The sequence below is a fragment of the Triturus cristatus genome, chromosome 7 (assembly GCF_964204655.1).
Source record: "Triturus cristatus chromosome 7, aTriCri1.1, whole genome shotgun sequence".
NCBI classification, from domain to species: Eukaryota; Metazoa; Chordata; class Amphibia; order Caudata; family Salamandridae; genus Triturus; species Triturus cristatus.
This window is the reverse complement of record NC_140590.1, coordinates 270,784,659-270,807,654: the sequence shown is the minus strand read 5'-3', so window position 1 is coordinate 270,807,654 and position 22,996 is coordinate 270,784,659. Positions and strand designations below refer to the sequence as shown.

The following is a 22,996-nucleotide window of genomic DNA, read 5'->3' as shown; positions in this document are numbered from 1 at the left end:
ACCAATACTTCCTGGATAACGAGGGGTCGGTGTCTTCTGCAATGTCCCTGTGGGAAGCCTTTAAAACCGTGATCCGCGGACACGCCCTTTCCCAGATAGTGGTGGCTAAGAGGGTCAAGAGTGAGGCAGTGGTGAGGCTGGAGACTGACATCTTGGGGCTGGAGTCGGCCTTGGAGGCGAATGTTACTCCGGACGGGCTCCATGCCCTCAGCCTGAAACAGTTTGAATATAGGTCCCTGGTCACTGACGCGGCTAAAACTATGTATAGGGAGCAGCAGGGTCGACTGTACGATGCCGGGGACAAGGCGGGAAAGTTGATCGCGTGGCTGGACAGGAAGGAGAGAGTGAATCGTGTGGTCCCGGAGTTGCGTGCTGCGGATGGTGTGTGTGTGACGGAGCCTGACGAGATTGTGGAATGTTTTGCCGACCACCTCCGGGCTGTGTACTCCCCAGTGACTGACAGGGATGAGGACGACTCTCGCCTTCTACTGAGGGATATCGCCTTGCCCTGCCTGTCCGTTGAGGACCGTGAGCGGCTGGACGCCCCCTTGTCGGTGGATGAAATAGCGACCGCGATCCGCTCCCTTCGCTCGGGCAAGGCTATGGGTCCCAACGGTCTGCCCATTGAGCTATATAAATTGCGCCCTGACAAGCTTGCGCCCTTCCTCAGTCGCATGTTCCGTGAGTCTCTGGCGGCGGGTTCCCTCCCGGCCGATCAGCGTTTGGCCACGATAGTCGTTATCCCCAAGGAGGACAAGCCGCGAGATCGCTGTACTTCTTACCGGCCTATTTCACTGCTAAATGCGGAGCCTAAGATCCTGGCGAAAGTCCTTGCCAATCGTCTGTTGAGCGTCGTGTGCGATCTGATTCATCCGGACCAATGCGGATTCATCCCGCATCGTAACACCGCTCTTAACTTGCGGCGTCTTCATGGCGCCCTTGCCAGGGCGGAGCTCCTCTCCGAACCGGCCGTGCTGGTTTCTTTGGATGCCACGATGGCTTTTGACACCATCGAATGGCCATTCCTCTGGGCTGTCTTGGCTAAATTTGGCTTTGGGGAAGGATTTATTGGCTGGGTGAAGCTTCTGTACACGGGACCCATGGCTCAGGTGGTGGTGAACGGGCGGGTCTCTCGGCCCTTTGCCCTCGGCAGGGGCACGAGGCAGGGATGCCCGTTGTCCCCTTTGCTCTTCGCTCTCGCCCTGGAGCCACTCGCGGCTTGGCTCCGCTGGGAGCCCTCGCTTCGAGGGATCCGGTGGGCCCCGGGCTTTGAAGATCGGGTTTCGCTGTATGCGGACGATATTCTCCTATATCTCACCTCACCGCGGCAGTCGCTCAACGTCCTCTTTGACGTTCTGACTTCCTTTGGGAATAATTCGGGTCTCACGATCAATTGGTCTAAATCCTGCGTCTATCCGATCTCCGGTGGTCCTCCACTCCTACCGCCTCGGCTTCCGATCCAGGTATCACTGAGCGGCTTTAAGTACCTGGGGATATACGTTTCGCTGGACCCGGTGGCTCGCTATGAGCTGAATCTCCTGCGTCCGCTTCGGCGATTGCGAGAGGATACGGCCCGGTGGTGCAGGCTGCCCCTGTCCCCGCTGGGTCGGGCCGCGCTGTTCAAAATGATGTCCCTTCCCAGGTTCCTCTATGCACTCCAGAATTCCTTCGACGTCATCCCAGTGGCCTACTTTCGGGAGGTAGAGAGCCTGCAGAGGAGACTGGTGTGGGACGGGCGGGCGCGTATTGCTCTTGCTAAGCTTACTCTCCCCTGGTATGACGGGGGCATCGCGCTTCCCGACATTCGCAGGTATTATTGGGCCGCGCAGCTTTCGGCCATCAACCATGCCACGTATGCGCCTGGCCTGAACCCGGCGTATGAGATGGACAAGTTCCTGCTTCCCGGCGGGGACTATAACAGGGCGCTGTACTCCCGCTCGGCTGGCCGGACCCTTACGGGTCCTACTAAGATTGCTGTGCGGACCTGGAGGGCCGCCACTGCGGCCACGGGCTGGGGTGAGCGACTGACATGTGCTACTCCTTTGTTTGCCTCCGATCGCCTGGGGAGCCTCTGGACTACGAAGGGGTTTGACCAGTGGGACACGATTGGTATCAGCAAAGTGGGAGACCTGTGGCATAAGGGCGCGGTTAAGACTTTCGCGGCTCTTCAGGCCGAATATGAGCTTACGGATAGGGAGTTCTTCCGCTATGCCCAGGTTCGACACGCCCTGCTCTCGGTCTTTGGAGAGGGGACCACGATCCCGGTTTCCTCGCCCCTCGAGGACCGCATACTTGACGGACATGTCCCGGACAGCACTATTTCTTTAATTTATAAGAAACTGATTAATCATCGGGCTGACCTCTTGGTGCGCCTTCGGGAGGCTTGGACGGGGGATGGGGTGGAATTGGACGACGAGGACTGGCAGTCCGCACTGTCGTCCCCCAAAGAGGTCGCCATTCCAGCCCGTCTCCGGTTGGTACAGCTTAAGATTCTTCACCGGGTGTATGTGACGGGTCCTCGCTTGGTCTCGATGGGATATTCCGACGATGGGCTCTGTAAGCGGGATTGTGGGCTCAGTGCCACCTTTCTCCATATCCTGTGGGAGTGCCGCGAGGTGGCGGACTACTGGCGCCGGGTACATACGGTTATGGGACAGGTCACTGGGGTTGTGCTGCTGCCGGAGGTGCGTCGCTGTGTCCTGAATGTGTGGGAGCCCAATGATTATAGCGCGGCTCAGACTCGGTGGGCGGCCCTGGGGAACATGATTGCCAAGAGAGATATAGCGCAGCTTTGGGGTGCCCAACGGCCGCCCACCGTGTCAGTATGGAAGGAGAATATGGACTGGTGTATGTTCAGGGAGAAGACTGTGTATGTTGCCCGTGGTAAGCCGGGGGCATGGGGCAGAATCTGGGGGCAATGGAATGCTTATCGCGGGGGTATCTGTACGCCCCCCCTGGTGGACACCGATATCGCCATGTCCCCCTGACCCTTGACGGTTCCGGGCACCTTTTGGAATGACTACATATGGACGTTCAGTTCCCTTGGCCCCCCCCCCCGTCCCCAGCCTCCCGGTACTCCTTCCTTTCGTGTGCTGCTTAATGGTCTGACCTGGAGTTCCCCGGAGGAAGCCTGACCTGCGCCGTTTGTCTTTATGCCTCGCCTTTTGTTTTTCTTTTAGTTTTCTGTGTTTGTTTGATCTAAGTCTCCTGTGCCTCTAGAACTATCCGGACTCACTACGGGGCCGACCCCCGGGAACCGACTGCAGCTTTGATAAATGTATATTTCATTCTGTACTTAGCGGCCGGCCCTGGTGGTTGTAGGCCCGTGCTTGTAATCGAATTATTGTTCAATAAAAACTTTTAAAAACCAAAAAAAAAAAAAAAAAAAAAAGTTTGTCTTAAGACAAACTTAAGACAAAATCCTAACTTCTGTGAATACCAAAAGTAGTAAGTTTATGATTTTGTCTTAAGTTAGTTCTGTGAATCGGGCCCTAAAAGTTTATTGTAGAGCATTAAGTAATGTGACCGGCAAAGAAAACGACAACCAGCAACTGCCAACCCTCTTCCCACCATTCCTATTACACCTCAGCATTGCTTCCCAGGGTGGCTCATGCGCCAACACTTCTAAACACAGAGCCTGTCAGTGCGGTAACGCAGCGGCTACCCCTGTGGTCGAGGCAGACCCACAAACCAACCCAAAGACCTTGGTTAATGCCACACTCTGACCAGCTGCACGACTTCACTGCTGCCCCGGCATGTACCACCTCACAGGTCTCAGCCAATGCCATGCTCTGAATGGCCACTGCCAATGACCATGCAAAGGTATCCATTTTAAATGGATTTTACAGTGATTCTATGTTAATTGACCTCCTATATACATCCTGGGAATGCAGCATCTGCTGTTGCCCTCGTGGACCCACATTGGACCCCTGGACCAAAATCGAAGCTTCATTCTGACTTGCAAATCACCAGTCCACAGCCAATATAATACGAATGACCCCTACCCCACCTGAGCCATTGTCATACTCTAACAGACCAGTGGATGTCGCTGCTGCACCAGTCTCTGACTCCCGGCCTACAAGCCCTACAGATAATCCTATACTGTGACCGCTGGGTGTCTGCTGCTCCAACGTTTAGCTGCATCTGCCATGGCTCAGATTATGCAATACTGTAACTAGCTGCTAGATAACACTACTACACCATGACAGCTGCCACCCTCCAAACCTCCCACACTACTGCGTCCCATCAGGGCCCAAGTGTCAGCTGTACCAAACTTACCGGTCATTGCCTTCGGCCCCCCTGGAGTCGCTGATTGATGATGCCACCGTTCCACATACAAGGACTAGGAGCAGGCAGAGCGGAGCCATGTTCCCGCTCACTGACCTATGAGGGAAAAGAAGGGCCATTATTCTCACTGTCCTTATCACCGTCGGACGTTTACATGAAACTCTCCTGCATCCAAGAGGTCATAGACAAACAGGCCTACAGAGCAGCAGAACCAGTTCAGTGAAGACATCCCACCCGAATACCCAGAAGGAGCCTTATCAGACTTAAACCACGCCCCACCCTGGGCCTCCCTGCTCTGCCTATCAACCCCGCCAGGCATCTGAGCAGGGTATGTTGTCTCTGCTGTGACTAATCTTGTCAGGTAGCGCTTGGCATCGATGTATCGAAGCTCTGTGACGACAATCGATAAAGTACTGGACATATATGAATCGATTAGACGTGACCTCTCTTCACTTCCCCACTCTTGGGATCGACAGTCACTGCCTCAAACTAAACAAAGACGTCTCATCTCCAAAACGTCAGCAGTGTTGAGGCAGAGTCAGGCGACTGTGATGCAGCTTTGAAAGGGCAAAGTCAGCCATTTGACAGGCTTGTCTCTGAATGGCTAGTGAGGTTTGCGTGTGCTGCATAGCTAAGTCCAGGGAGTTTTATATGGGGTTGGTGTTATACCTGCTGCTCAACCAGTGTGAGTGTGGAGTGGAATGTTGGTGCATGGTGATGGATGGAATGTTGGATGTCTGAGAGAGTCAGTTGGAGTATGGGCTGAGCAGCAGGAAGGCTGCTCCTGGTGGGCGCTTAATTATAACCACTCAATAGACCATCTTACCTAATCTACACCTGGACTACTGGAACGCTCTATATATCATAACATTTTGGCGAAGATTTTAAGGAAGAACCTATGTGTATAAGCTGGATGAAAGAAGATATTTTACAGAGGGAGACTGAGAAACCAAGATTAAAAGAATTTGAAGTTTCAAGAGAAAATTCAGTGGAACTAACTGCTGTGGCTACCACAGAGAAAGAAATGTAAATAAGAAACTACAGTACAGAAGTTGTGAACTTGAACTACAAAGTTTTAAATTTCTAGACCGCCGTGCAGCCTCACCAGTGTCCTGTTCCATCGACTGCCTATCATCAGGACGTGAGTCTGTTTGCTTCAAAGCAGCAGTCATACAGTTAGAAGCTTATATGATGTTCACATCTGTTCACATGTAATGGGAGATCGCAGTGCTTACAACAAATGTTTTGTGTCCAGCAGTTTGTATCAGCAAGCTGAATGCATTTACTTGGGATTGGAAACCTTACTGTGGATTTAAATGGGAAGCACACAGCGGATCAGCGCATGATTCTGTTTCTTCGAACGGCATGGGTGCTGGCTATTAATTGATTATTAACTGTGAGTATTTTATTTCGTTATTGTGCATATCCAGCAGTTGGGATTTGGAAACGCACCTGTTAGAAATGGGGGTCTCTAGTTGGCAACAGTTTGCACCTTTGTCCTAGTGGGGACCCTTCTTCCCAGTCGGGGATACACTTCTAAAATAACCCTGCTCACCCCCTTGGTAGCTTGGCACGAGCACACAGGCTTATCTCAGAGGCAGTGTGTGAAGCATTTGTGCACACATACAGTAATACAGTGGAAACACTACAAAAGGACACCACACCAGTTTAGAAAAATAAGTAATCTTTATCTAAACCAAAACAAGACCAAAACAACAAAGATCCACAATCCAGAACTAAATATATGATTCTTAAAAGGTAGAAACTGTTCTGTTACAAGAACATTTTGGATGTGACACTTTTACACAAAGTACCTTGGCTGCGTCAATAAATGCAAGCAAAAAAAGTCGCAGGGAAGGTGATGCGTCGGTTCCTTAGACTCAGGGAAGGTGATGCGTCGGTTCCTTGCTCCGGGGGAGGTGATGCATTGGTTCCTTACTGTTGCTAAGGGGAGGTGATGCGTTGGTTCCTTACCAGAGGGGAGGTGATGAGTCAGTTTCTTACTGCGTGGGGAGGAGATGCATCAGTTTCCTACTGCGTCCCCTCAACAATGAGGCAGACTTGATGCTTCAATACGATGCGTGACAATCCGGTATGAAGACCCTGGATGCGCTGCGGTGATTTCAGCCGCGTCTCCTCGATGCGTCAGTTCTTTCACAACAGGGCCTGCGTCAGAATCGGTGCGGTGATCTCAGACGTCGGAGATCGGTTCATAGTCTTCCTCTCAGGGCAGACACTTCAGCTGCAAGCAGACGCAATTCTTCTTGCACCGCTGCGATGTGTCGAAACAGGCGATGCGTCAATTTTCACAGGTCTTGCAGTTTCCAGTCCCAAAACAACCTCCAGAGGACAAGACCACTGACAGGCACCTCTCAGCAGGTCAGAACTCCCAGCAAAGGAGTTCAGAGGGGGCTGGGGTGAAGTCTTTGAGTCCCTGAGACTTCAGAACAGGAGGCAAGCTCTATTTCAAGCCCTTGGAGATCTTCCTCAAGCAGGGGACACAGCACACAGCAAAGTTCTTCTCCTTTCCTTGGCAGAAAGTAGCCACTGCAGGCCAACCCCAGACAACAAACAGTACAGGGGCAGTATTCCCCCTCAGTTTCTCCAGCTCTTCTCCTTGGCAAAGGTTCCTCTTGATTCCCAGAAGTGATCTTTGAAGTCTTTCCTATCCCTGAGACTTCCAACAGGAGGCACGCTCTACTTCAAGCCCTTGGAGAAAACTCTAACAGCAGGATGATGAAAGCACAGTCCAGTCCTTTCCCTGCCCAAGACAGAAGCAACCACTGCAGGCCAACCCAAACCGCACACAGCACAGGGGCAGTACTCCACCTCCAGCTTTCCCGTTTCATCTTCCTGGCAGGTTCCTTAGTTCAGCAGTAATCTAAAGTTCAGGGGTCTGGTCCCCACTTTTAATAACACAAATTCCTTTGTTCTCTGGTGGCAGAGAAGCTCTTTGCCCAGCCAAAACCAGTTCTGTACTCTCTGGTGCAGCTACCCGGCAGGAGGTGGAGACAGCATTGTATAAGGCAGACAGGGCCTATTCAGGTGCAAGGCAAATCTCCTCCTACCCCTCTAAATGCAGACCAGGCCTATTCAGGTGCTAGTGAAAACTGCTCCCACTACTCTGAATGTAGCCCAGGTCTATCCAGCCCAGTCCTGACTCATTCTGGAAAGGCTGGACACACATCACCCCCCCACCCCGGTGTCCATCTGAGAGAATGCACATCCCCTACCCCTGTCACTCCAAAGCCAGACAGTCAATACACAAACCAGCAGTGGCACACAGGATGGCTAAGCAATAAAATATCCACTTTCTAAAAGTGGCATTTTCAAACACACAATATAAAAATCATCTTTACTAAAAGATGCATTTTCATATTCTTAGTTCAGGCATACTAAACTCCATCTTTCTATCTTGTTCAAATGCGAAGCTTTAAGTATAAGATGTTATAAATAAACTCCCATTCTATCCTATGGGACAGATAGCCTTTCAATTAGTGAAAAACAAAATTGGCAGTATTTCACTATCAGGACATGCCATACACATCAGGGAATGTCCTACCTTTCACATACACTGCACCCTGCCCACACGGGTACCTTGGGCCTACCTTAGGGGTAACTCACACGTAAGAAAAGGGAAGGTTAGGGTCTGGCAAGTGGGTGCACTTGCCAGGTCGACATGGTAGTACAAAACTGCATGCAGACACAGCAGTGGCAGGTCTGTGCTGCAGGCTCACTAGTAGCATTTGATTTACAGGCCCTGGGCACACACAGTGCACTGTACTAGGGACTGACAAGTAAATCAGATATGCCAATCATGGAATCACCATTACATAAACACAATTTACAGGGACAGCAAATGCACTGATCAGCAGAGGTAAAGTGCCTAGTGTCATAAAACCAACAAAACCCAACAGAAACAGAAGGCCAAAAAGCAAAAAGTCTGGGGGTAAACCCACTGGACAAGCCAGGTCAGTCAGTCAGTCAGTCAATTTTCTTTATTCGATTAATAAAAATCATAAAAGATCGAGCAAAAAAATACATAACATGATTACATCAGATCATAACATTTGCATACAATTATCAGAAGAAGGAAAAAGAAACAGTTAAAATTTATACATCTAAAACATTCATAAATATTTTAAAAAACAATAAAAAGAAGGGTACATTATATAAAAGAGGAAATTCATTTCTCGCAGATAGAATGCCTATGCCTTATTTGGTGCCTCTTCACGCGTGCTCCTGCCACTAGAAAACTAGCGACAGCGAAGGCTACATTTATATTAGGAAGGAGTTGCAAAAATAGCAGGGCTGGTTTTACCTGAATAAAGCCCTGAGTGCGTAAGATAGGGAGCAGGTACCTTTTTCTAATCTCAGTGTAATGGCCACAAAACATAATAAAATGCATCGTGTCCTGTACCGAAAAACAATCGCAGTCACAGGGTTCAGCGTCATCAGGACTAGCCCAGGTTCCAAAGTTACCTAGGATAAAGTGAATTAAATTGAAGCGAAATCTCGTTAAAAGAAAGCGATGGTAGGGATTTGTTACCCACAAAAGATATGGTTCCATTCCAGGAACAGAGGTGAGCAAAAAGTAATTCCTTACCATGGGTTTTTTTGACTCTTGTGCTTCCCTTTCCAGAGCATATAGATTTAACAGGGTGTGTTTAACTAATTTTAAATCTTCATAAATTATTTCGTCTGGAGATGAGAAGAGCTCCAATCGGCCTGCTAAGGACAGCTGAGTTCTCACATATCTTACCCATGGGATTTTGAGTGCGTTGTCCAGGGCTAAACAATCTTTTAAAATGGTGTGATTTAAAGTAAGCTCCGGATTAAGCCAAATTTTTAGCCACCCAGTCACTGGTGCTAATTTCAAGATGTCAGATATGTAACCCAATCCTAACTCTTTATGTAAAGCCAATGTCGGGGTTGATTGGGGAACAGACAGAAGTGATCTTAAAAATTTATTTTCTGCGTTCTGTATTTTAATGGGGTTAGTATAGCCCCAAATAGTGGAGCCATACTGGGCGATTGACAGGCATTTTGCTTTGTAAACTTTGATTATACTTTCCATGGGGCGAGCGCCCAGTTTTTTGGCAAAACCCATCAGTCCTGCAGTAGCTCTGGTGACAGCATTACTTTTAGCCAGAAGCTGGGGGCCCCAGGAGCCCCTTTCATCAAAAATCACACCTAAGTATGGGAAAGAAGGAACTCTTTTTACCTCCTTCCCTGCGCAGTGAAATGTTATCATCTTTTTTTTTCTACCTGCATGTCCAGAGATCATTACATGAGATTTATCCGTATTAATTTTCATATCCAAAGATACCATAAAAGCTCCAAAAGATGAGAGGAGTTTATTCAGTGCAACTCCAGAACGTGCGAGAAGAACGGCGTCATCCGCGTACAGTAGGACGGGTATCTTTGTCTCCCCTGCACGCGGAATATCGCTGTGTGATGTTTGCATTACTGTCTCAAGGTCATTAATATATAAAGTAAAGAGAAGAGGGGCGAGTATACACCCTTGTCTGACCCCTCTCTCAGACTTAAAGAGACAGGTGCATCTTCCTTCCCTAGTGACTCTGACAGAAGTCATGAGATCCTTATGTAGCTCAGCTAAATAATCGACTAGGGGCGGATCAAGGCCCATGGTCAACAGGATCCCCCAGAGCTTCGACCTGTTAACCAGGTCAAAAGCTGAGGAGAGGTCCATAAAGGCCATGTACAGTGAACCACCCCTAGCGACCACATATTTGTTTATAACAAGCTCCAGGTTTAGGCATTGATCTAAGGTTCCTCTTTTGGCTCTAAAGCCATATTGTGCATTAGATAAAATGCCCTTACTTTCTAAAATCGTGGACAGTCTACCTAACAGGACTCTCCCCAAAATTTTGACACTTGAGTCAATAAGGGAGATAGGCCTATAACAGGCCGGATCTGTCCGCTGTCCCTTTTTGAAGATAGGCACAATAGTTGAAATTAACCAGCTAGAAGGGAAAATAAATTCCCTAGTGGCGTTAAAAATATTGGTTAAAATTTTTGAGCTAAATTGAGGGGCGGTCTTAAAGAAATCTGCTGGGACCCCGTCTGGCCCCGATGCCTTTTTACAGAGTGTGTCTTTTAGGGCAAGTATCACCTCTTCTTGGGTAAAAGGGGGAATCTGAGACAATGGTTTTAACGCTGTTGATTCACAGTCTATTGTGGTATGAGTTTGACTATAGATATTACTAAAATGTGAAACCCACTGTTCATCTGGGATAATACAGTCAGCTCTCTGGTTATCTAATCCCACAAAATATGGATGGTTTATGACTGCCCAAAATTTCGCACTATCTTTCTGTGTCTCGGGCAGTAACAAATCATTCCACGCCTCATTTTTAATCTCAGACTTCCTCTTCCTAATAGCAAGATTGTATTGTTTCCTCAATGATGCTATCAGGACTCTATTTCTAGGTTTACACTTTAACGCCTTTAGAAGGGCTGAATGGGCCCTAGAGCAGTTTGAATCAAACCATCTAGGTCCAAATGATTTATTCTGCTTTGCCTTTACGGTCAGATCTAAATTAACTTGATGACATATGACACCAAAGGCATCAACCACTTTGACACTCGAATTTTTATTATCGAGACAAATAGCAATTTCATCAGGAACTTTTGCCAGTGTCTCCTGTAAAAAAGACATTGGGATAACTTGGTCCCATTTTAACCTGCGATCTTGATCTTTAAGCTCAAGGCCTGTCGCACACAATGTGTCAATCTTCCTATTTTCAAGGACTCCGAATGCTAAAACCTCTAAGATCACAGGATTGTGATCACTAAAAACAGACGTTTCTACTCCATATGTTAATATTTTAGATAAAATACTTAAGGAAACAAAAATATAATCTATAATTGTACCAGATTCATGACCCACGTATGTTGGTAGCCTCAAGTCATTTGAGCAGGTGCAAAATTCATAGAGGTTGAGGGTAGCCAGAAATAATTCCAAGATCTCTCCGCTTGAAGTGTGTTCAAAATGCGGAGGTAAAGGATAAAAAGGAAGTATCTCAGTTTCCCTCTGACAACCTGCCAAGCAGAGGTGGATATTAAAATCCCCCATTAGGATAACCTCAAATTCACAACTACTGTTCTCAATATGAGTGGATAAGAGGTCCTGTAAGGCTAACAAATGCTCGTTTGGAAATTGACTGGTCATGGAGTTATAAAAATTCAAGAGTAAAATAGGGTTACAGTTAGATAAAGTCAGTTCAACTATTAAGCAATTTTTGGATTTAGACTGAATGTATTTAGGTTTTCCTTTAACGTCAAGAGAAATATACACAACTAGCCCGCCCCTAGCTCTTCCTGCTTTACTGGGGACTGCAGGTACTGAAAAATGAGAGTAGCCGTCTAAGGGCAAACACTCTAACGGGTCCCAAGTTTCTTGGAAAGCAAGAATGTCGTAACTCCTGATTTTATCCAGCCATATTTTATCTTTAAATTTGGATCTAAGGCCAGCAATGTTCCAGCTCAAAATTCTACAGGCTCTATTGTCTGCAGAAGACTGAAGAGGTAAAACAAGAGTCTGCTGTGGTTCCTCAGCATTATCAAATGGGCTTGACAAAAGTCAATCATTTTGATCCAGAAAAGAAAGTGGCGCAAAACGGTTAAGCAATTCCAAAGGTTGTGTAACAGGGTTGAATACGAAAGGTTGTTGTCGATAGGCTGGTGCGTTATTCCTTATATCTTGGCCCCATCTGGATTGAAAATCCCAATTTGTGGTTCGTCCTAGAAAAGGAGTCCTTGGGATTGATACATTCTGTTGTTCCCCATAAAAGAATTTCAAAGTTAGGGGAACGACAGAACCTTGTCTACGTTGAGGGGGAAGGATATTTACAAGAATATTAGGAAGAACATTTTGATTTGCAAAGCTCACAGCCACGCAATCGCCTTTAAATTTTTTAGGGCGATTTCCCAGCCAAGGAACCCTAAATGCTGATTTAATTACACTTGCAAGATGTTGCTGACCTCCTGGAGCTAACCGCACGTTGCTGCTTAACCAATGTAATGCTTTGCTACACAGTGAGTTAGAACTTTCCACCGTGCCACTTTCTAGAAGAGGAACATTTGCAAGGACTAACACCACAGGTGTGGCTTCAACAATAAATTGCAGGGGGTCCGATGTAGAGGTGTGGGGTTGTAATGCTTGCATATGGGTAACATTTGCCACAGAATTTGAATTTACTGGGGGGCGTTGAAGCGTAGAAGTCCCAGCGACAACATTGGGAATCAGTGTCACTGGTTTGCCCCCAGATGGCTCTGTTCCCTTTCCAACCCCCAAAGTCATTCCATCAGCTGCTTCCCCATGATTATTGCTCAAAGAAGTCACTAACGTGGTTAAATTTTCAATGCCACTTGCAGCTATATTTTGCTGCCCACCCAGCTTCTTGACCTCAGCTTGTAATTTGTCTATCTTGGAGATGAGGGGTTTAATGATGGAATTAATTTTAGTCTCGATGAAATCCGCAATTTTTTCTAAGAGAGCTTCTTCAATAGGACAAATAGGAGAAACCTCAGCATGGTTCATTTGTGTAGATTTTGAGGTATTAGCCCTCTTCCATTTAGCCCCAGAGCGTAGACCACCCCGTTTGAGGGGAATCTTTGCACATTGTCGTTTGGTTCTAACTTCATGGACTGTAGGTGTTGCATCAAGGATGGACACCTCGGATGTCTGAGACTGTGTATCTTGGTCAAAATTAATATCATTCACAACATTTATATCACCCTCAGTTAAAGAATCTTCAAAGGCCGGAGTTGCATTGACCGGGATATCAGGTGTGGCTTGTAAGGCAGTGTCCACTAACGTGGTGGCGCTGAAAACATTTTGTGTGTTAATTTCGTCAGACGAAGGGATAGCAAAAGAGGGTGGGGACAAACAGAGTAGGTCCGGTGATTGGCTCAACCCCAATGACTCCCTCCTTTGCGTATTGATTTTCTGGACAGTCTGTACCAGATAATTGTTCATCTTATTATTTTGAACTGTTGCAGCTTTTTTAGGCATGACTTAAACTGTAACCGCAAATCTTTCACGAATATAAGTGTAGGGGCTTCTTAATGCTCGACTTACTTGCGCAATGATGACCAATGTGACACCGGCAGCGTATGTGGCCCTGCCCCTGCCTTTTCCTGCCGATGAGGGCCGTAGAGGGCCCGCCCTTTGCCCGGGCTTCGCTCCGGGCGTCCCGCACGCGTCCCGCGAAGCGGGCCTGACGCTGAATTTATGCGCCTCCTGGCGCTGTTGGTGCGTGCGTTGTTGTGCGCCGCCGCAAGTGCTGCCGGGATTCGTAGTCGGCGCGGAATCTAGCTGGAAGAGACTCTTGGCGATGGCGGCACAGAAGCGTGGACTGCACGGACTCTTGGCGGTGGCGGCGTGTAGGTAAGTTCGGTTCCCTATTAGTACTGTTTTTGTGGCACGAGATACGTGCAAGCCTTACCAGATTTGAACAGTTGTTGCAGCATTCATTCCAGGCGCGCGACAAAGCGTGCAGACTGTAACTGACATCAGCATCGGAAGGAAGGTCTAATCTCCATCACAACGGACGCATAACAATGCACTGGCGGCCATCTTTGGTCATTGGGAAGAGTTACATGTACTTTTGTAGCAGTTACAACATTGTGGGAAGTCTTTAGTGTTTACTGGAGCCTTTCCATGTAAGCCCATTGCGAACTTCATCACTATCAGCGTGATCGGTGAGGCGATTGCAGGATGATGGAGAAATCTGGGAAATTGGAGAGGTGTTCAGTATGCTGGTAAAGTGAGGTGTCTCCTCGTTTTCTCTTTCTGGAGAGATGCTCACCTGTGGGTGAAAGACTTGCAATCTGCTTTGGAGCCGGTGACTGAGGCAGTCGTTTACCTGTGGCGCCTCTGAGCTGGTGAGTGCTGGGGTATGCTTCTAGGATTTATGTCAGCATCGCACATTGGTATTTGGCATTAACTTTGGATTGACCACGTCATGCTAGAGAGTCGTTCAGCAGTTTGCTGTGAGAAGTTGTTTGAGCACTTACATTGCAGCCTATCTGTTGCACACGGTTGTGGATAGGTTTTGAAACATTGTGTTGGCTGTCATGTATTTCGTTTGGACTGTGCAAAGGGACTTTTATCCGTGACAGTTGTGGACCTTCTCATTTTTACAGTTTTGTCCACTGTTGCAGTGTATTCGGGTGAGAGGTTGCTCACCAGATACTTTGACAGGGTGTTCTAAGAAGAATTGTTATGCACATTTGTTTGTAGATGTACTGTGTTTCACTTGTCTTTTCCTTTTAGAGGAGGTGCATTATTTGACCCTAGCTCCAGTGCTTGCTTTCATGTTTAGGTGTGTGTTTGGATGCAAATTGGTGAGATTTCTCTTACCCGTGAGTGGTTTTTGGGATGACTGTGAGAGTTTAAGTCACCCATTTCAGATGTAAGATGTTTCATTGAAGGATGACTGTTATTATTTATTATTTTTGGCTCCAGTGTGTTATGGTGTGGGACTGGGTTTGGTCACCCATTTCTTGATGAGTGTGGGGGTCATGTCTACCACCATTGTGTGGTTGTGGGATGACAATAGGTCACTCACCCACATCTGTAGGTGTTTGCTGCTGTATCGAGATGACTGTGCATGTATTAAGTCACTCATTTTCTAGGTTGCACAGTTGAGATGACTGTTGTGTTATGAGTTTGACTGCTCGTGGTTACGTCAATCAGGTCTCCCACTATTTGTGGTGTGGGTTGATTGTAGGCAAATCACTCACTGTTGGTGTTGTGTTTGAGATGGCTGTTCGTGGTTAAGTCACTCAGGTCTACCACCATTGTGTGGTTGTGGGTTGATTATAGTTTAATCACCCACATATATAGGTGGTATGCTTACGATGACTGTATGGGACTAAGTCACTCATGTCATGGTAGGGGTTTAGAGGGGGCACCAGCCTGACGCGCTACCCCAAGACCCAGTATAGCACCGAATGAGCAACTTCACATCTCGGTTTGCACTCTCACAGGGAGAAATCCTCACTCAGACTCAGCGCTGTATGGTGGCTGGGCTGGTGCTTTCTTTTTTCGGGGGGAGGTGTATTTAGAGCTGAATGCTATTATTGTATTATCTTACTATCAGAACCAGGGGTGGAGCGGGGCGAGTTCGTTGTTTCCAGGAGTCCTTGTGCAAGCGCTCCCCTGCCTTAACCCCAAGTCTAGTTACTGAAATACATCCATCCCTGGGGTGCAGAAGGGCCCTCAGACCCTCTGGCCCGGTGCCCCTGTTCTTGCTGCAGGACTGATCGCTGCCCCCCCCTTCACTCGGTTTCTCAGCGACTCGCTTCCCTCTCCTGTGCCACTTTCTCCCACTCTGTCTTCTACATTTCCCAGCCGTTTGTGAGTTCTCAATTCACTCCCCTACCACCGCGCTCTCCTTCCGCTCTTCTACACTACACTTTCTATACCCCCATTCATTCTTCGTTTCTCATGCTTTGCACTCTTGCTTTCCCCAGCTCGCATCTTGCTCTTGGACACGTCTCTCCACTCACAAGAACCCTCTCTGCCTGCATTGTCTGCCTCATTTTCAATCCCCCACCCGCCAGTATCTCACCCTGTTCCCTATACTCTCACTCTGTATTCTCCACTCACTCTTCCTGCCCCCCCTCCCACCATTCACTGTCTAACCCACTCCTGTAAAGGGCCCGGCGGCGAGACAGTGACTGAGTTGAAGGAGTGCCGCTGCCCGCGTCCCACGCAGGGGGACTTCAGCAGGGCAGCTTTCTAGTGGCCACCCGTCGGAGCCCCCCCCCCCCGTTCCTGCTCCCTCGAGAGGCCGTGCCTTGGGGAGGGGAGGCCCCAACGGGCATTGCTGGGGGAGGCTGGGCTGGGTTGGGCGGGGCCAGGCCCTATTTAAGCCTCCCGCCCCCGCAGATCGCCCTCTGCTTCCTGTTGCACTCCTGGCCGCGCGAGATCGTGGTCTCCTTTGTGGCGGCGTCGCGTTTGATTGTGGTCGGCGGAGTTGGTGCGACGGGGCGCGGTGCGGAACGGGATCTCGAGGAGGTGAGGTGTCTGGGGCCAGGGGAGCGTGTGGTCGCTGCCGGTGGTTGGCGCGGGGAGGCGTGTGTGCTTTGCCGGCCTTTCCCCCGCGCTAGGTGCCGGTGGTTGTGTGCGCTCCCTGGGCAGCGGTGTCTGGCGCCTCCCTCGGGTATGCAGGGGTTTCCGTGAGTCCGGAGTTTGGTGGGCACATCGCCATCTGGTGGCTGGCTGGCCCGCTTTTCGTCAGTGTGCGTTGTGCGGAGATTGTCGACGATGGCACAGCATTTACCCGAGCTTGATTTCCCGCTAATGTAGTGGACTGTGCATGCACCACGCGCGCGCTCTTGTCGCCTCCCCCAGTTGAGCTCAAGGAGAGTTTAAAAAGGGAAAGGGGAAAAAATCCAGGAACAAACAGTTTGTGCGCTTGTTTCCTCACTGCAGGGTGTGCGCGGATACCCTCATTTCAGTTTCTGCACGGGCAATTTCCCCCCGGGCCCTACTTGAGGTAGTGTCGCATGCATGGTTGTGCGGCAGCGGTGACGTCGTGAACACGTTTGATCGCATATTTTTAGGGGATGTTTTCTTCCCTGTTGTTGACTGCAGGGGTGGTCGTCGGGTCGGTGCAGAGCGACTTTGTATGACCCGCGAGCAAATTGTTTGTCTGCGTGTTTTAGTTTTGAACACCCGGCTTTGATGAGCAGCTGGGCGTCGTTTCCGGAGAGGGGCTTGCGCCTTTGTGTATGGATCGACAGAGGATCTGGAGCACCCGGTGATAGTGTAGATGCTGTGGAATGCTCTGTGAGATGAACGCCCGGTGCCTAGTGTAGACATTGCAAGGTGTGTTGGATACAGGCAGGGTCGCGGGAATTGTGGAGCATGGGATGACTGGACTATGCGACAGGGCTAACTAGATAGCTGTTTTTTCCACGTGCTGGGTTTTTGCATCGATTTCGTTTGAACCGTTGCTGTGCACATGTTAATCATTGTCTCATTCTAGCGCAGCGAGGCCATAGTTTTCTCCCCAAGAGGCCTTCGAGGTATGGTTTGGATTTCGCACATTGTAGAGCCCTGTTCCCGATGTCTCTTGGAGCATTTGTGCTTTTGGGCTTGTGTTTGTGAATTCGGCGGAGGTGCTTCCGGGGTGCGCCTCATGCCAGCAAAGGGCCGGCGGCTGCGCCTAGAAGCCTTGAGCGGGCCTGCGTGGGAGCTATGCGTGACGGGATGCAGCTGCGCCGGGCACTTGCTAGCAACTGCGGGCTACCTCCCCATCAGAGCCGCGCTTGCCTCGGAAATGAGGAAATGACTTGGGGTCCATGTGGCAGTGGAGTTCGACGGGACAGGGTTGCAGGTCAATAGGTCGCACCCGGGCGGGTGTCATCTGGCTCAAGGGTGGGGAACGTGGAGTGATGTTTTATCTTCCCACTTAAGGGAATTTGCAGCCTCGCGCGTTCACCGTGATTTATGCTGTCCTGCACTGTTCGAAAATGGGATGGAATTTTGGCAAAGCAAAGACGGGCTGCTTGGAAAGTACATACATGGCGTGCACAAGGGAGGATGAGCTGAAAAGGGTACAATTGTAGAAAGGTTTCCGGAAGTCGAATGTGAATGGTGGTTATGGCCGTGGAATGAGCACTGCGTCTAAAAGATATCGGATGGCCTTTGTTTGCGAGCGGTCTCATCTGGCTGCGGGAACAGCGATAGTCACGTGGGTCCCTGGTCTAAGTTCAGGTCAGTCACTCAAATAAGGAGAGCGGGACATTTGCGCCTAGGGGTAAGACAGAGGCCATCTTGGACAAGTAGCGCATACCTGAGCGTATGTGCGTACATAGCGTTAATTCTGTGTTTGTTAGCTGTTAGCCGTGTTTATAGTGGAGGTTTTTGACTTCGGTGTAGTTAGTGCAGAGGGTTAATATGCCCGCCGCAAATAACGTGTGCCAAGTAGACTGCAGAGTGCGTATGATGTAAATAGGGCAGCAGGTTACTGTGTTCAAAAGAGGCATCCTTTTGTTACTTGCAATGTATATCTGAAAGCCCTAATAGTCAACAGTGAACTACGAACGCTCATCCTAGAGCTGCATACACACCGCTAAGCATACATTATTAGAACATTGATTTATGTTGCAAAGAGGGATAATTGGGGTAGAAATCGACTGAGCTAGTGCTTCTCCATACCAAGCAGCCTTAAACTATACTGCCTGCCAGTAGGGATGACATGAGTCTCCTACACTTGGCTCAGGTAACATTTCCTGTACACAGATTCACATGCATATGATTGATTGGCCCGGCGGTTTTTGTGTGAGATGCAAAGTTCTCGGACACCCTACACTGGTAGGAGTGGCGCTATATAACTAATTCAATGCATCTGGGAGTGTGGTTATGGAAACTTGGTCAACTGTTAAAGGGGGCTAGTGAGAAGCCGGGGGGGAGGCGGCATTGGGGGGGCACCAACAACATTCTTGCACAAGGCGCCACCATCGCCAAGGCCGGCATTGCCGTTTACCGCGAGAGTGCGTGAGTTCTACAACACTGTTAGGGGCGTGCCGAATTACATTAAACATAACCGGCATAGCGCTGGATACAAACCAAATTATTTCCGGCAACTAATTATAATTTTCTAGGGATACCCTGGCCTTGTTCATACTCTCTACAGCACTTTGCTCTCATATCACCAGGTGTTATACCTTACCTACCTTTCGTGCGAAAGTGACCTTGGTGACTTTGCATATTATGAAACAGTGTTTTCATGGAGGAGGAAGAGGCTAAGACATATATAATGACATCGTGGCGACTATAGGGGGCCCTAGACTTACATAGACCATGGTGACGGTAATATATGATAAGTGGTGGGTCATAAGCTCCTGAGCATCTTTAAATGAAAGCAAACTAGATCTTCAATGAGAAGGAATTGGTCATCAAAGTGAAACAATATCCGAGGGTGGCAGCAGGTGTTATGTATCACTACAAGTCAATAGGAATAAAAACCCACATTGCTTATGCCCCTATGCAGTGTCTTATGCAGACTCCGGCGCCGCCGGCAATACAGCAGCTGTCCGTATGTATACATGTAGGGATTCTTCTTTGTGTTGTCAGTTAAATTAAATTTTGAGGGGCAGTCGTACCTACGCTGCACGGTCACAAAAGTCGTGAGGCCGCTTCATTCAGCCATGTCTCTGGAACCATGCTATGCTGTGGCTCATTTTGTATATCCTTGGGCCGGCAACACATTCCTTCATCTCCAGCATGCTTTGCTGATTAATTGATTATATGAATGAAGTCGCATGTTTTAGCTCAAACTGAGCGACAGTTACTAATCGCAATGACATGGGTTCACACGCACTGGAAGGCCCCATTAAATTTATTCCCTGGTATCTTTGTCCCAAAATCCAGCATTTATTAGGGTTATCCGGTACAAGGGGGGAACCTCATTGGCATTAGTTCAATGCCTGTAGGTACGAAGGGACGAAGTTATGGGTCCCACGTGGTGCATCAGGATAAGGGAGTATATATAGATATATGTTATCGTGTGGAAAGGTGTAACACAGAACTCGATCTACCAATGTTATTATTGTGAGTTCAACGCTTGAGTCAAGAGATGCTGCTGTCTTTCATCTTTGCCTTGCTATTCGGAAGCAGCTGGGGTAATGTTTTCTGCAACTCAGTCATAGTGGCAGCTTAGGCTATACAGGAAAGGCAGCTGCCTGAGCTGTTTTGAGACATGCGGAAGGCCTGGGTTTGTGTGTCATACTTAACAGCTTGGAGGTTATTCTCCCTGTTCACAGGGAGGCCAGGGAAAGCACAGAGTGACAGGGTTTACCGAGACTTTGCCTGGCTTGCCTTTTCTGCGACCTTGTGAGGTCTGTTTATGTATCGTATGAAGGTGACAGAGGCTGTCACTGTTGTTTGACAGGCAACAGGACCAGATGACATTTAAGTGCATTGTGTGCTGGAAACTAAGGAATGGGACCAATTTGGTAAGCACATGGAGCACGGGGGGCGTTTCTAGCGCTAAAAGAAAGTTGAGACAACCCAGTTAAGTTTCAGTGCACGGCCACATTTGGTGGGGCAATTCCATGTGTAAATCATTAAACCAGTCAGCCCTGGGGAATTAGGCAGGCGTACGATTAGTTGAGATTTTGTCCAAACTGAGGGAGAGCATATCGACCATAATTCACAGTGGAACCAGGGACAGCGTTACAAAGCAATGCTGTAGATTTCCTGTAGAATGCCGTATGGCTAAGCTTCAGGGATAAGGCCCTGACCTTTCACCCCTCGAGGGACCATCACCAATTGCGAGCAAACAGGCGAGGAGCACACTAATCCCCCAGTAAGTGTAACTGCGATGCAAGAAGTTTGGTAAACACAGCGTTAGAGCACAAATAATGACAAGGGGTTATAGACCAGTTGGCATTCCCGATATCCTGCCAGGGGATAGAGTTCACTGCCTGTTCCATCAGACTTGTCTGCCGGCTATCCTTCCAGGGCCTAAAACCAGTGACTGGAAGGGGCATCTTTTTTGACCTGTGTTGAACTGGGAAAGGAAGCAAGGCGGGCTTGATAACCCTTACTTCTACCTGCGTTGGCACATCTTGTCACGAGTGATTGTCATAGGTATTGCACTTCAGCCAGGCTAGGTTAACACCCATCCACCCCAAGCTAAGTGTCCAAGGTGATATTGGGCCGCATATACACAACCCAGTATCAGGCCCCTGGGGTCGTCAACGTCGAGAATTACTAAATTCTACTGCACTGGAGGTGTGACTGGGTTCTACACTAGCAGAAGTTAGGGAGTGCAAGCCTCCGCCTAGGGGGGTGGCTGGCTGAATTTGATGAACTAGTTCACACGTTTCACAGCACTACACGGGGGAGAGTGTCCACTACCTGTGCATACTTCAACCAGACACCCCAGAATGGCATGCCCTCATCTACATGGTCATAATTGAGAGACCAGAGAGCGACCATACATCTTGGACTTTGCACTTAAACTTTCTAATAATGGAAAGGGCTCAACACCTGAAATGAGCATGACCAGAGATGTGTTGCCTTCCAACGACATTTGACAGGTTAAATTTGCAAAGCTAGCGGAAGAGCCAGATGTATTGTCATCAATTAAGGCAGACGTGACCCAGGTATTGGCAAGATAGAGACACTGCCAACTATGAAGATGTGAACGGAATCATAACTGGGGCTCACAACAAATTATTTGATAAAATAAGAGGTTTCTTTTTCAAGCCACTATGTCGGTGCCACGAATTACCATAACGCAGCAACACTGGTATAACAAGGTCTGTAGGCAAACCATTAACTCCTTGCAGCAGCAATAAAGTTTAAATCTAGCTCATATTCAACCAGCAACGAAACTTTATACGCTGTCACAGTGGAGAGCAAGGAAAGATTGGGATGAACAGCGGGACTAGTTTAAGACCCTATCATCCAATTTAATGCAACTTAATTTGCAAGTAGAAAGGCCAAAACAAGGAGCTGTTGCTAAGATACGGGTCGGTTTGCATTAAACAATAGGATGATACAATGTGAAAGGAAGCAAAAGTAGGGGGTTAATGGCCGAAAAGGTAAACGTGGCAGAGTTAGCAGTTTTATCGAATTTTCAGTTATTTGTACTGGCATGCTGTAGGAAGGTGAGATTGTCTCTACGACACATTTGCCAACACTGCTGTCACCAGCTAAGGTTGTGGCATTAACCATCCAGAGACAGTGACATGATGCAGCCAGGGACAGTGAGCATATGTTCCCGTGTGCGGGGTGAGAGTGCAAAGACAGAGGCTGTTGTCCCCCACACTGTCTGATGCTCACGGCTTTCAAGGCCCGCCCCCCTCATGAGATACCCGTGATGTCAGCTTGTGTTTATATTCGTAGGGGAGGTGGTTACTCTCCCGTTACCTTCACCTTGCTTTATTGTGCTGTAGCTGTTTGGAAACACACTTTTAAGCCAGGAAGGCCCCTCATTTCAATTTGCAATTGAAAATCATAATCTGATTGCAGGTCCATAAGCGCCTATTTCACCATGCCTTGGTAGCAATGCCATATTTACAAGCCTGGGAAACAGATGTAGGTGTTGCCCTTCTCGCTCAGCCTTTCCTTGGAGCCAGGGAGTTGGGAAACGTTCACAAATTTTGGTCCTCGAGCTGAGAGATACGTATTCTTCAGCAGCTCAGTCAGTCATAGTAGATTCATCCGGAGCCATGATAAACGGCGTCCATATAGCAGTTACGTTAAATGTTTTGCCCTGTCGAGACATCATGCAAACCCCGAAGCAGCAGCAATTTGGGAACCATGACACTCTCAATACATCACTTGGGGCATGGGGTTTCATCAGACATGCATTGCTCCAAGAGAAGGTGGAGGGGTTCTATGAGCCTGATGGGGTACACCCGTCCAGGGTAGGGATGGACAGGTTCTTGCTGGACGTGCAAGAGGCGCTCGCAGGGGCAGGGCATCAGTAGCAGCAATGGAGGGAAGGGGGGGCTCTGGCATCGACTGGAGCCTCCCCAGAGCTGTGGCGGAGTTACAGGGCGATCTGGAGGCAGAAGGGTACAGTAAGGGTACCTCTGCGACAGGCGGTACAGTAAGGGTACCCCTGTCCGGCACAGTAAGGGTGCCCGAGCCAAGGTCCGGGAGCCGAAGGAGGTTCTGGGAAGACCGCGACGGCGCCCCGTTAGTCCTTCG

The 22,996-nt window shown here is 48.7% G+C and overlaps 1 protein-coding gene across 2 annotated transcripts in view; it reads right to left on the bottom strand.

The window, feature by feature from the left end:
* LOC146809388 (uncharacterized) overlaps positions 1 to 22,996 on the bottom strand; it is a 114,638-nt gene that overhangs the window by 29,759 nt on the left and 61,883 nt on the right. For both annotated transcript variants that reach the window (XM_085616201.1, XM_085616200.1), the window contains exon 2: positions 4,279 to 4,383. In XM_085616201.1, coding sequence (XP_085472327.1) covers positions 4,279 to 4,367 — 89 coding nt within the window. In that variant the 5' untranslated portion in view covers positions 4,368 to 4,383. The remainder of the gene's footprint in view (positions 1 to 4,278; positions 4,384 to 22,996) is intronic.